Source organism: Indicator indicator, chromosome Z (genome assembly GCF_027791375.1).
Source record: "Indicator indicator isolate 239-I01 chromosome Z, UM_Iind_1.1, whole genome shotgun sequence".
Classification (NCBI taxonomy): Eukaryota; Metazoa; Chordata; class Aves; order Piciformes; family Indicatoridae; genus Indicator; species Indicator indicator.
Genome location: NC_072053.1, coordinates 5,266,787 through 5,281,291, shown reverse-complemented (window position 1 = coordinate 5,281,291; position 14,505 = coordinate 5,266,787). Strand labels below are relative to the sequence as shown.

Below are 14,505 nucleotides of genomic sequence, written 5' to 3'. Positions count from 1 at the left end.
ATATATATATATATATTTTTTTTTTTTTTTTTTTTTTTAATGAAATTGGAAAATAGAAGGGAAAGGAAAGAAACTAGAGTGATGTTCATCCGTTTCTGGGTCTCAACATTCAAAATATTTTATATTTCTTTTACTCAGTAACTTTAAAACTTTCATTAACCTGATCATTTTTGCTAAGAAGTCTAAAATCATCTAATCTGAATCTCCTAGGATGCCAGCATTATCATCTCATTAAAGACAATTTGCCTTTTCATCTAAAGAATCAGCTTCCTTGTGAGAATTTTATTTTAGCAAGTTGCTTCCATGCTGTTGAGTCACATGCTTCTGCATAAAAATCCAGAAGCACACTATATTATACAAAATGGGAACACAAAAAGGAGCAGTACTTTAGGAGCATTTTTTTCTTCAGTCTAAACATTATGAGAAATAAAATTGTCTGTTCTCTTCAAAAATATCAAAACTACTGATTTTACATTACCCAAGAAACTAAAGGAACAAGAAAGTGAAGCTATAAAACTACCACCCTTATTCTTGGAGTTATAAGAGTCATTAATCCCTGAGTCTTCTCAATATATTTGATATAACAGCCTATCAGCAATGTTGTGCCCTGGACTACTTCAGTGGTACTAATGGATGTGAAATGTGCATAAATTTGTGTATCGGTTTGTTTATTCCATTAAGTCTTGGTGTGTCATTTACTGGATTCAGATGATTTAATCTTCTACACCTCTTGCCCACTAATACCTCTTTCTGTCAAACTGGTTGAATCATTTGAAGGCTTCTTTTTCCAGCCATTGTTAGAGTACCTATCCAAAGAGACATTTCCTTTCTCTGTTAACAAAGGCTCTCCACACATTTTGATGTGTTGCCTTTATAACAGCAGATCTGGCAAAACATAATTCACTTATTCTACCTACTTGTTTGAAGTCAGCTTAAAACATATCAGGCCACAGACATATTACATTACTACAGACATGGGCCACAGACGCATTATATTACCAGGGAAACCGCTCTTAATTTTTCTATTTTCTTCACCCTTTCAAGTAGTGCAAAACTTCTGGTTGGCTGCAGACAGGCACACAGTGCAAATAGTTCTAGATCCTAGGTGGTGCCTGACTTTCAGTACACATGGTCTGGGCAGGTCTGATCTACGCAATGCCAAGTCTTGTTTCTGGAACACCATGGTTTTCATCGACTTTATGCTTGGAATTTTCTATCAAAAAAAAAACCTGGGTTGAAAGTCTATACCTCACCATTTTGTGACACTTCTCCATGACCTACATGTAGGCTGTCATGAACATTCTTGTATGAAAGTTTGGCATTGGTGTTGGAGCTTTTAATCAAAACATGGTCTACTACTGAGAGCTTCATCCCTCCAACTAAAAACAAGGCCTAGGGATGAGTTTTGCTCACAAACCTTATTAACCTTTGCAAGGTTTTATCCTGAGTTATTGCTCTGGCAACAAGAGTCTGGATGTTTTTCATTTATCTTTTTAATTAGATACCTAAAATGCATAAAATCTCCCTCAGTATATTCCACTGCTCTTTTGTCAAACACTCTAGTGTATGACTATAACTAGTCACTCCTTGCCAGTTTCTATTTTCAAATAAAAATTGTGGCATGATTTTCAGGATAGGGTGTATTTGACAGGATATTTTTTATGAAGCCAATAAACTTTCTACTATCCACAAATATTGTGCATCAATGGTACTAAGCAAACTTTTAAGATTAGTCATATTCAAAATATTTCATAAAAGATAGAGTCTGACTAAAGCCAAGTGTGTATTAAGCAGCCTTTTTTTTTTTTAATTATCAACAGTCACTTGGGCTTCATTAGGGAAATCATTGACAGCAGGTCAAGGGAGGTGATCCTTCTTTCTGCTCATCACTCGTAAGACACATCTGCAGTATTGTGTCCAGCTCTGGGCTTCCCAGTACAGGAGAGATATAGACATACTGCAGCAAATCCAGCAAAGGGACACAAAGGTAAAGAACAGACTGCAGCAACTTCAATACAAAGAGAGGTTGTGCAAGCTGTGACTACTCAGCAAGAGGAAAAGAAGGTTCAGGGGAATCTTACCCAAGTGAATAGAAAGACCTGATGGGAAGAAGATACAGCCAGACTCTTATCAGTGGTATCCAGTGAAAAGTGACAATGGGTACAACTTAAAATATGAGAAATTCCAATTTAACACTTTTTGTTTGGTTGGTTGGTTTGGGTTGGGTTTTTTTGTTTGTTTGGTTGGTTGGTTTGGTTTGGTTTGGTTGGGTTGGCTTTGGTTTGGTTTGGTTTAGTGCAAGTATTAGGGAGGTCTCTACAAGAAGGAAAGCAATCTTTGGCATCAGGCAGGCCCTCTTGGTGAGGTGGGCTTTAAACTGAAGGACTCATGTGGCAAGGTCTGAAGTTGCAACTTATGCCATTGCAACGAACTGGGGAATAATTAGCTACACCAACCAGAGCAGGAGGTCTTCAAGGCCAGGCTGGATGAGGCCTTGAGCAACCTGGTCTAGTGGAAGGTGTCCCTGCCCATCAAAGGGGTGTTGGAACTAGGTGATCTTCAAGGTCCCTTCCAACCTAAATAATTCTATACACCTATGAATAAATGTTCTTTAGCTGCCTCCCAAGATGAGAAAAAGACCAGTGACCTCAAAGGTATGTATAACAACACTCACAGCCCAGGAAACAAACAGGAGGAACTGAATCTCCATGCCTAGTCAGGAAGTTATGATATCACAGGAATAACTGAAGCATGGTGAGATAACTCACATGACTGGAGGATCACAATGGATGGCTACGGGCTGTTTGCTAAAGACAGGAGGATGACTCATCACGTTTTACATTGAGAACCTTGAATGTATCCAAGTCAGCTACAGTGATTGAGGAAGCCTTATCAAATCCCCCTGGGTCAAGATCAGAGGGATTGTCTCCAAGAGGGCGTTGCAGTAGTTATCTCCTACTGACCTCCAAACCAAGATGATAAGGTAAACAAAGTAATATTTAGGTCACTTAAGCATCTTCAATTAAGTCAGCTTGTTTCTTATGGGTGACTTCAAATACCCAGACATCTTTTGAACATATTTGAGCAGCAGCTCACATGTCATCTGTTAAGTTCTTCGAATGCATAGAGGACTGCTTCCTCATACAAGTGTTTGATGTGCCAGCCAGGGATCACACACTTCTGAACTTGCTACTCACAAACCAAGAACACCTCTTCTGTAATATCTCAGTCATAGAGCTTTGGCTGCAGTAATCACAATGTTGTGGAGTTTGGAACCCTGCTGAACATGTAAGAGGTTACTACCAAGACAAAATTTTAGATTTTAGAAGAGCAAACCGGCTCACTCAGAGCTTAGAGGAATTCTATTGGAAGTTTCCATGGAGGATAAAAGATCTAGTGAGAGCTGAGATTTTTTCATTATCCTGGAAGCACAAAAACAGTTCATCCCCTTTGAAACTAAGGGAGGTAGGCAGAGCAAGTTTAACCAGGAGCTTCTGAGTGTGCTCAAAGCCAAAAAAAAACATACCAGGGTGTGGTGGTAGGTAACTCCTGTTTAAACTGACAAGCTGTCGCAAGTGGGGTCTTCCAGGGAGTGATTTGGCCCAACACTTTTAACTCTCTGTGTAAGAGACCTGGATGATGGGATCAGCTGTGTCCTGGTGAGGTTTGTTGATGATACCAGACTGAGTGGGGAAGTATATGCCATGAAAGGGAGAGCCACCCTGAAGGATGAGCTGGATATGCTGGAAGAGTGGGATAACAAGAACCTGATGAAGTTCAATGAAGAAAAGTGTAAGGTCTTGTACCCAGAAAAATTCAATCCAGGAATGCAGCATAGACTTGGATCTACCCAGCTGGGGAGCAGCTCTGTGGAAAGAGACCTGGGAGTCTGGCAGATAACAAGCTCAATGCGAGTGAATAGTTTGCTGCTGAGTCAACAGGACGACAGGTTGCATCAACAAGGGCATCACCAACAGAGATAAAGAAGTCATTCTCCCGCTCTTCTCAGTACTTGTCAGGCCACACCTGGAGTATTGTGCTCATTTTTGGCTCCTTGTATGCCAAAAGCTACAGAGGGGGTTCAGAGACAGGTCGTGAAGACGTTCAAAGGGCTTAGAAATCCCCACTTGAGGAAAGGCTGAAAGAACTGTGTTTGTTCAACCTGGAGAAAGGAAGGCTCAGGGGAGACCTTATCAACATTTCAGTATTTATAGGGTGGTTACAAAGAATATGGAGAGAAAATTCCTTTTTACAAGGAGTTACGTGGAAAAGATGAGGAGTAATGGATGCAAGGCACTGCTGAACTGAACCCAAGAGAAAAGCTTTTCAGAATAACAATCAGCCACTGGAATAATATCCCCAGAGAATAGGTGGAATGACCAACACTGGACACTTTTAAGGTTCAACTGGACAAGGTGCTGGGCCATCTTATCTAGAATTTACTTTTGCCAAGAAGGGTTGGACCAGAAAACCCTTCCATGATTCTGTGATTCTATGAATATCCATTACTTTAGCATTCTCACCAATTCTGACTAGTGCCTATATTTTCACAACAGGTTTACTAGCTATCAACACCAAAGGCAGGAACATTTTGGCACAAATTTGTACTTATCACAACATTTTCTCCACTCCATTTATGACATTTATTAAACTATTCTGCTTACATGCATTTTTAGGTTTCTGTGCACTTTTCAAGCTATTCAAAAGCTACAAATTAAGACTCAATTTGTCAAATTATTTTTACAAATATCTGTTGATTGCCTTTCAACAGGATTCTGTAACCTTTGAGAACATCTCCTAATGATCAAGTGCCCAGATTATTTGATAGTTCTTGTTTAAAGATCTTTTTCAAAGTGAATTCCACCTAAAACTCTGCTGTAACAGAGATGTGAAACTATAGTCTATAGATTTCGGAGCAGAACACTGAGAAATGCCCTAAACAGGCTGAATGCATACCTGCTACAGCCTTACTATGAGGAAATTTAGTAGTCCATACTCATACTGCAAATTCTAATCACAGGGAAAGTAATGCAAGAGTGCACTTCAAATAGTTCAGCAAACACCTTGGGGATATTTCCCACTAAAACCAACCAAACAAAAATCAGATTCAAACAAAATCAGCTTCATTTTATTCAGGTGTCAGGCTGACAGAGCTCCACTTAACAACTTCTTTCATTGCTCAGAAGTGGAAATATGGACATTATTAAGAACTCTGCAGGAATAAGCTGTTGCTTAAGAAAACTAGCACTTCCCCTCTTTGCCCACAAGGAAAAAAGGTGCACAGAATCCAAACAGGTATCATCGATAAAGCTCATCAGGGAAGAACTTGTTTTCTACACCCCCACACGCTCCATCTCACTCATCTCCAAGAAGAGACCAACCTCCAAACACGAAACCTATTTATTCTTCCTATAATCAACTAAATACAGGCCCAACTTACTACCCTGCTGCTTCACTTTTCTACACACAGAACCTCTGACAGGGTTTGTAAGAGAAAAAAAAAAAAAAAACAAGTATTTTCCTTTGCAATTTTTCCAAACAATAAATCAGCATGAAGAGCAAAGCATGACACTTTACTAAAGAACTCAAAGCCATATAATAAAACCTCCCCACCAGCAAAAAGAAACAGTGAATATGTCAGTTAGGTAGATTCTGTCATGATAGCAATAAATATAGTCAATTTGCTTGACACTACACATACTGCAGTGACAGTAGATGCTGAAATCTGGATTTCACACTCCATTTACCAGTATCCTGGGCTATCTGCACTTTTGAGTGCCACATTTTACTAGGGAGAGTACTGCCAGGAGACTAAGGGGTGCAATTATTTCCCTAATATTATTAAAGGACTGGAGCATTTGACATATGAGCAGCACCTAAGAGAGCTTGGACTGTTAAACTTGGAGAAGTCTCATAGAAATAAAGACAATAGAGACAGGATCTTAGTGGTACACAGTGACAACACAAGAGACAAAGAGCAGGCACCAAAATTCACAAAATTTGACTTAAACATATTCAGGTTTTTAGGAGTTCAGTTGTTTGTTTGTCACCGTTTTTTCTTTTTTTGGTTTGGTTTTGGTTTGGTTTGTTTTTTTACCCTATGGGTGATAAAACACTGGCACAGGTTGCCATGGGAAGATGTGAAGTCTCCACCCTCAGCAATATATAAAACTCAACTGGACATGGCCATGAGAAACCTTTTCTTTCTAATATATTTGTAGAAGGATTTCTTGTTCTCTTTAACAGATACAGTGAATTTCCAGTTGGGCTTTGGACTTCCTAATTTTCTCCCTGCATAGAGTCACAACAGCCTTGTAGTCCTCCCACATGGTAATCTAGGTTAAAATTCATGCTTCTAAATATATAGATAAGACTTTGCTAAAGATCTAAGACAGGCCATGGTGTCCTTATTATCTTTGGAAAACATCCTACTATTTGGGAAGCTGGGTATAATTACATTTTGCTCTTATTTGTTTAGTTAAATACTTTTCTACCTGACTGAAGGATGTGCTGAACTGAAAAGAACAACAATGTATCTTATTCTCTGCCAGTTTATCGAATATTTAAAATCTGTAGAATACACAGAGCATTGGAAAGACTTGGCTGCACAAACAGGGTGATATTATACATCTATGTAGTCTAATCCCAACACTTCCAGCATGACTATGGGCAGCATTTAGTATAAGAAAACAAGGCAGAGAAAGAATAGGATCAGAATAGGATTGATAATTGAAAATATGCAAATTATTATTCCAAACATTTTACTAAAATGCTGCTTTTGGATACACACAAACTTATAGGATCAGAAATTACCAGAGAAGTATGAGGAGGAGAATAAAACCAGCAATAATCACACTATCACAGTATCACAGTATATCAGAGGCTGGAAGGGACCTCAAGAGATCATCAGGTCCAACCCCCCTGCCATAGCAGGATCACTTAGGGTACTCCACACAGGAATTCATCCAGGTGGGTTTTGAAAGTCTCCAGAGAAGGAGACTCCACAACCCTCCTGCACAGCCTGTTCCAATGCTCTCTCACCCTCACTGTAAAGAAGTTTCTCCTCATGTTGAGCTGAAATCTTCTATGTTCTAGTTTGAACCCATTGTTCCTTGTCTTATCACTGTGAACCAATAAAAAGAGCCTGGCCCTCTCCACTTGACACCCACCCCTCAGATATTTATACACATTGATCAGATCCTCTCTCAATCTTCTCTTCTCCAGACTAAATAGCCCCAGGGATCTCAGTCTCTCTTCACTGCGGAGATGCTCAAGTCCCCTCATCATCCCCATGGCTCTCCCTTGGATTTTCTCCAGCAGGTCTCTGTCTCTCTTGAACTGGGGAGCCCCAAACTGGACACAGTATTCCAGGTGTGGTCTCAGCAGGGCAGAGTAGAGAGGTAGAAGAACTTCCCTCGACCTGCTGGACACACCTTTCTTGATACATCCCAGGATCACATTGGCTCTCTTGGCCACAAGAGCACATTGTTGTTCCATGGAGAACTTGCTGTCCACCAGCACTCCAAGGTCTTTCTCTGTGGAACTGCTTTCCAGCAGGGCAGCCCCTAACCTGTCCTGGTGCCTGTTGTTATTTCTCCCCAGATGTAGGACCCTGCACTTGTCCTTATTAAACTTGGTGAGGTTTGCCTGCACCCAGCTCTCAGCCTGTCCAGGTCATGTTGGATGGCTGCACAGCCGGACAGGTGTCAGCCAACCCCCCCAGTTTTGTATCATCAGTGAACTTGCTGAGGGTACTCTCAATGCTCTCATCCAGGTCGTTGATAAAGATATTGAACAAAACTGGTCCCAGTACCTATCCCTGGGGGACACCACTTGCCACAGGCCTCCAAATTGGCTCTGTGCCACTGATGACAACCCTCTGAACTCTGCTGTGGAGCCAGTTTGCAGTCCACCTCCACTGACCAACCATCTCTGCCACATCTCCTGAGCTGTTCTATGAGGATGTTACGGAAGACAGTATCAAAAGTTTTACTGAAGTCAAGATATATGATTTCCACTGCTCTGCCCTCATCTACCCACTTGGTCATAACTTCATACAAGGCCATCAAATTAGTCAGACAGAAATAATGAATCTTCCTTTGATGGAAATAAAGTACTATGATCATGTTAGCTTATTTTACGTCTTGGTTTTTAGAGAAAAATAGAAGTTATGTTCTGAAGTTTTTGAAGGAGTGGCCTTCCAGTACCTGAACAGTGCTATAGGATAGCTGGGGAGGAGTACTTTTACAAGAGCTTGTAGTGACTTGTAGTAGAATGAGGGAGAATGGATTAAAGCTTGAGGAAGGAAAATTTAGACTGAAGATTAGGAAGAAATTCTTTACAGTGAGGGTGGTGAGACAGTGGAACAGAGTATTCCTGCTCATGGCAGCAGGAGTGGAAGTCCATGATCTTCTGCCACTTTGCTCTGGTGAAATTTTACCTGGAGTATTGTATCCAGCTCTGGAGCCCTCAGTATAGGAAGGACATGGACTTGATGGACCAGGTCCAGAGGAGGGCCACAAAAATGATCAGGGGGTTGGAGCACCTCTGCTATGAAGACAGGCTGAGGGAGCTGGGGTTGTTCAGCCTGGAGAAGAGAAGGCTGTGAGGAGACCTGATAGCAGCCTTCTAGTACCTGAAGGGGGCCTACAATAAGAATGGAGAGAAACTGTGGTGATAAGACAAGGGGCAATGGCTTCAAACTGGAGAGGAGCAGATTTAGATTGGATGTTAGGAACAGGTTCTTTACCATTAGGGTAGTAGAACACTGGAACAAGTTGCCCAGGCCTCATCCCTGGAGATACTCAACAGGGCTCAGGGCAACCTGATCTAGTTGAGGATGCCCCTGAGTACTGCAGAGGGGGTTGGACTATATGACCTCCAAAGATCCCTTCCAACCCAGACCATTCTATGATCCTGAGGGTCACTTCCAATATAAACCGTTCTATGAATCTATGAACTATTCATGCTGCTCCCAAACTGCCTTAAATCAGGTTAGCATGACTTCTGCCTAAATATTTAATCATCCTACCTTCATGTACTTTTATAAATCTATCTTTTATTCTTTACATAAATTTATAACATCCTATCTGTATAGAATTCTTTTTACCCATTTTTATGCACAATTAAATAAAACACTTGTTAACTTTTACTGTGAAATGCTACTGTGAGGTGTTCCTTGAAAATCTATGAATTTCCAGCTAGTGTTCAGAGATCATCAGTATCCTGTCACAAAGTGCAGTACTGGAGTATCTAATGAGAGGGCCAAACAGCACACCCAACTACTTAAAAAATTTGCTGTACAGACTTTTTAGGGGCACAAAGACTGGCACAGCTCTTCTCTGTGTTATTGTTCTGGTTGAAGGAAAGAAGTCAGAGAGTTGTGGTCAATGGGACAGAGTCTAGTTGGAGGCCTGTATCTAGTGGAGTCCCTCAGGGGTCAGTACTGGGACCAGCACTATTCAATATATTCATCAACGACCTGGATGAGATTACAGAGTGCACTGTCAGCAAGCTTGCTGATGACACTAAACTGGGTGGAGTGGCTGACACACCAGAGGGTTGTGCTGCCATTCAGTGAGGCTTACACAGGCTGGAGAGCTGGGCAGGAAGAAATTTATTGAAATTCAACAAGGGCGAGTGTAGCGTCCTGCATGTGGGAAAGAACAACCTCATGGATCAGTATAGGTTGGGGACTGACCTGCTGGAGAGCAGTGTAGGGGAAAAGGGCCTGGGGGTCCTAGTGGATGGAAGGTTGACCATGAGCCAACAATAATGCTCTTGTGGCCAAGAAGGCCAATGCCATTCTGAGGTGTATTAGAAGGAGTGTGACCAGTACAATGAGAGAGTTTCTTGTCCCCCTCCTCTGTGACCTGGTGACATCTGGAACATTGTGTCCAGTTCTGGGACCTTCAATTCAGGAAGGACCTCAGGGAACTGCTTGAAAGAGTCCAGTGCAACGCCACAAAAATGTTTAGGGGAGAGGAACAACTCCCTTATGAGGAGACACTGAGGGAGCTGGGTCTCTCTAGCTTGGATAAGAGGAGACTAAGAGGTGACCTCATTAATGTTTATAAATATGTAAAGGGTGAGTGCCAAGAGGATGCCCAATGACAGGACAAGGAGCAATGGGTGGAAGTTGAGGCATAGGAATTTCCATGTAAACAGGAGGAAAATGTTTTTTCCCTGTGAGGATGAGGGAACACTGGAACAGGCTGGCCAGGGGGGTTGTAATGTCTCCCTTTCCGGAGATACTCAAAACCCACCTGGATGAGTTCCTCTGTGACCTGCTATAGGTGATCCTGCTCTGGCAGGGAGTTGGACTAGATGAGGTCCCTTCCAGCCCCTACCATTCTGTGATTCTGTGGTTCTGTGATACTCTGCTCCTCTTTCCTTCTTACTCAGTGCCTCCTAGCACACTGAATGCCAATTCTCAACCAGCTAAGTATTTTCAAGTACAGAGGAAATTGTCAGAAAACATTATGAGACATTACAGATTAAGAAAAACAGTTTTGGGGGAATAAAGAAAAGTAATCTTCATTAGTATTCCTTTTCCAGTCTTACATCTGCTAATAAACATCCTTAGTAAAAGTGAACAAATGGACTCCTGCACTCCTGGTGCCCTCACAGACCACCTTTTAACAAATTATTCTACTTGAAACACCTCAATGTTGGAATTAATGGACTCTAACAGACTAACATCTTATACTAGTCATCCTCATTTTCAAATGAAAAATCAAAGTACACTTTTGAAATATTTTTTTTTTCAGTGGTTTGTATGAATTTATGTAGGGGAATATAATACTGAATAAGTTTCAGCCAACCTTTAGCAAAAAGTAAAGGTTACTTTTTTTTTTTTTTTTTAAGTTTTCAAAAAGCATCTATAAAAGAATCTATACATGTGCTGGAAAGCAGCTCCATGGAGAAACACCTTGGAGTTCTAATGGACAGCAAGTTATCCATGGGACACCAATAAGACCTGGTGGCAAAGAGAGCCAACAGCATCCTGGGGTGCATTAAGAAAAGGTGTGTCCAGCAGGTCTAGGAAGGTTCTCCTCCTCGTCTACTCTGCCCTGGTGAGACCACACCTGGAATACTCTGTCCAGTTTTGGGCTCCACAATTCAAAAGAGACAGGGATCTGCTGGAGAAGGTCCAACAGAGAGCTACAAGGATGATTGCGGGATTGGAACATCTCCACCACGAAGAAAGACAGAGACCTGGGGCTGTCTGGAGAAGAGAAGGCTGAGAGCAGGTCTTATCAACATGTATAAATAACTGAGGGATGAGTATGAAGATGAAGGTGAGAGTCTCCTTTTGGTGCTGCCCAATAACAGGACAAGGAACAATGGGTACAAGCTATAACACAGGAGATTCCACCTCAACCCTCATTATAGTGAGGGTGACGGAGCAGTGGAACAGGCTACCCAGAGTGGTTGTGGAGTCTCTTCTGGAGACTTTCAAAACCCACCTGGATGCATTCCTGTGCAGCCTGCCCTAAGTGATCCTGCTTTGGAAGTGGGGTTGGTCCTGTCTGAAGGTCCCTTTGAACCCCTCACATTTTGTGATTCGGTGATTCTGTGACATGATCTTACAGGACAAACACAAGCTAAACTAACACTTTGGATTTTAGCTAACATAGAAATATCAATAAGTCTTAACCAGTGTTGTCCAGTGTTTACTTCTTCTGGATTGCAAATTAAAAATGTAATATTCTGCCTGCATGAGCAGTGTAATTACAACATATTCTCAAGCTCTCTGTCTGCTTATGCTTCACTCTGTTCAACCAATTGAGATTTTGTTGACATGTTTGAAGAATTTAGCTAAGTATATGTATATTTTTTAAAGCCCTGTTGATGCTTAGTTGCAAATTTCAGTGGCAATTATTACAATATGCTTTACTTCTGTTATGCACAATTCAATTTCCTGCCAACGAAGCACATGATAAATCCAGAAGTATCCTGCAGTAAACCCACATCAAGAACATTTTAGGGTGATAGGATAAATAGTTGTAGGATAAATTCAGACCCTTCACAAGCATGTGTAAAAATAATAAAGAAGGGGATGGAAAACAATATTCTAAAGCAGTGCCTTCCATATTCTTGTGTGACTACACCAAGGGAACAAATAGTTACTCATATAATTCAAATGTTAGGTAATAAACAGCTGCTATGGCATTTTATAGTCAGAATAAAATGCAGTTGGTGTTGAACCAAAGTTGGTCACTCTCTCACAGGAATTATTCTATTTTTCTGCAGAAAACTTCTCTTCAGGGAAATCAAATTCAATTCAAATTTGCTTAATATTGCATTCCAGAGACTTAGAATTCATTCCCAGAACAACACTAGCAAAATTTTTAGAGAAGAAAAACAGAAAACAAAGCAAAAACAATTCTGGGTTCCTGAACTGAATTCTGCTCACCTTTTTTTCATGATAGGAAGGGATATACTTAATCCCTGGAACACTATATTCTGGTTATGTCTGTGTAGTCTGTATTCCAGTTGTGTCTGTGTAGTCTTCATTTATTTATTGAGAAATGAAACCACACAGGTTTAGGATGGCTGCAGTGAGCTTAACAGTGACAGTTTCAATGAGACATCTGTAGAAGCAAGGCTGCTGGTGATACTTTTCTGCCCAAGGCTGGTGTCCTGCACTACAGCTGGCAGAGGCAAGATTTGTGAGCACTACTCATCTGTCACAGACTGAAGCATGTTAACACAGCCCAGACTGATGAATCACAGACATGGACTTACAGTATGAAGTACTTGAAAGGTCATACTGCTTTCAAATACTTTTTCTGTCATCAGGAGAAATGCAGGCAGGGTATGCAAAGCCTTCAGGTAAGAGTTACTGCCACAGAACCTCCACCTGTGTCTACTTTCCTAATAGGAATAAAACAAGAGACACTAACCTCTCTTCTGTCAGTCTGTCCTATCCTATCCTATCCTATCCTATCCTATCCTATCCTATCCTATCCTATCCCATCCCATACTATCCTATCCTATCCTATCCTATCCTATCCTATCCTATCCTATCCTATCCTATCCTATCCTATCCTATCCTACATCCCACAGCTCAATGGAAGGGATGGGTAGAAAATCTACCTATTCAAACAGTAGTGTCTCTTGATAAACAGTATTTATTGCTACCATGAATATTTCTGTACATCCTTTGGGATAATGTTAGAGCTTGATCAGCTGCAGCTCTTGTGCTCCATGGAAAATGATGGGATGACCTGTGACACCATAAGCTGCCTACCATCTTCTCCTTTGAACTTTGTTTTCCTCCTTAAATTTTCTTAAGAGGGGCCTGATCTGATGATGTTTTGAAGTTCCTGCTCATTTAGACTTACTCTGAGTCAAGTGCACACCACAAACTTCTAGTACATTTGACCTGCAGCCTGTGTACCCATATAATGAATAATTACAACCTCAAGCTGGGTATTTGTTTTGAAACTCAAACAGGTGGCTACTATGTGTTATTCTAATTTCTCTTGAACTGGTTCTGTAACTTCACTTGAGTAATTACACTTTACTTTGGACATAGGCATAAAACTATCAGAAGTCAAGATTTAAATAACAATCAGCAGGATATGTGTAAATACCTGATTACACTAATCTTTGAGAAATATCTGTTGCTTAGAGTCAAAATTATGATCTTTTCCTTTTGTGAAATAAAGCACTGAACTTTTCTGGGTGATTATGTTTTGCAAATACACCTGTCCAATACTGCTTTAACAGTATGCTAATTAAGGTATGGATACCTCTATCTATAAAGAAGAGACCTCTAGAGATAAGGTTAAGGTATCAATAATGAACAGCACAATGACCACAGCACTATACAAAATGTCATGGACAACAGGACACTCATACAACTATTCCAGCACTTAAGGTTTGCACTTACCAACCTCCACAACACTAGAGCAGTTTGGGTCTGTGAAGCCTTCAGGACATTCGCATGAGTAGAAGTCATCATTGAGCCCCGAAAGACAGATGCCACCATTTTTGCATGGGTTGGAGTCACACACATCCCCTATGGGTTAAAAGAGAAAAAAAAAAATGTAAATAACTGTATAAAGCTCTCCAAACCTTATGCACATGATCTCAGTATGTAAGACTGCTAATAATCAAGAACAGAAAGCAATTGTGTGTTTGTGTCCTTTGAAAACCTTTCAGCTGATTCCATTACATGTTTATTTAAAAGCACAATTCTATGTAATCACCTTCTCCTAGCTTTTTACTCCACCTAATGTGATTCTCTTAGATGCACTGGCAGGTATTTACTTGTCAAAGACAACAAAGTTTAGTAGAAAATAATTTTTTGCTTTCTCTCATTTGAGGTCACTGAGGATATATACATAGAAAGGAATTCACCCTGGATTTTTCCTCTTCAAATTCCTTTTAACACAGAGCTGACCAATCATTTTGGTTCAGGCTATTGACTTAGCACTGGTTTGTAGTAAAGATCTTGGGGTGTGATTGCAACACCATGTGCCCAAGACCTATTCA

The 14,505-nt window shown here is 40.8% G+C and overlaps 1 protein-coding gene across 1 annotated transcript in view; it reads right to left on the bottom strand.

Annotated features, from left to right (window-relative positions):
- EDIL3 (EGF like repeats and discoidin domains 3) overlaps positions 1-14,505 on the bottom strand; it is a 329,191-nt gene that overhangs the window by 206,812 nt on the left and 107,874 nt on the right. Inside the window, exon 2 of the mRNA XM_054397697.1 lies at positions 13,901-14,029. Within this exon, the coding sequence (XP_054253672.1) occupies positions 13,901-14,029 (129 nt within the window). The remainder of the gene's footprint in view (positions 1-13,900; positions 14,030-14,505) is intronic.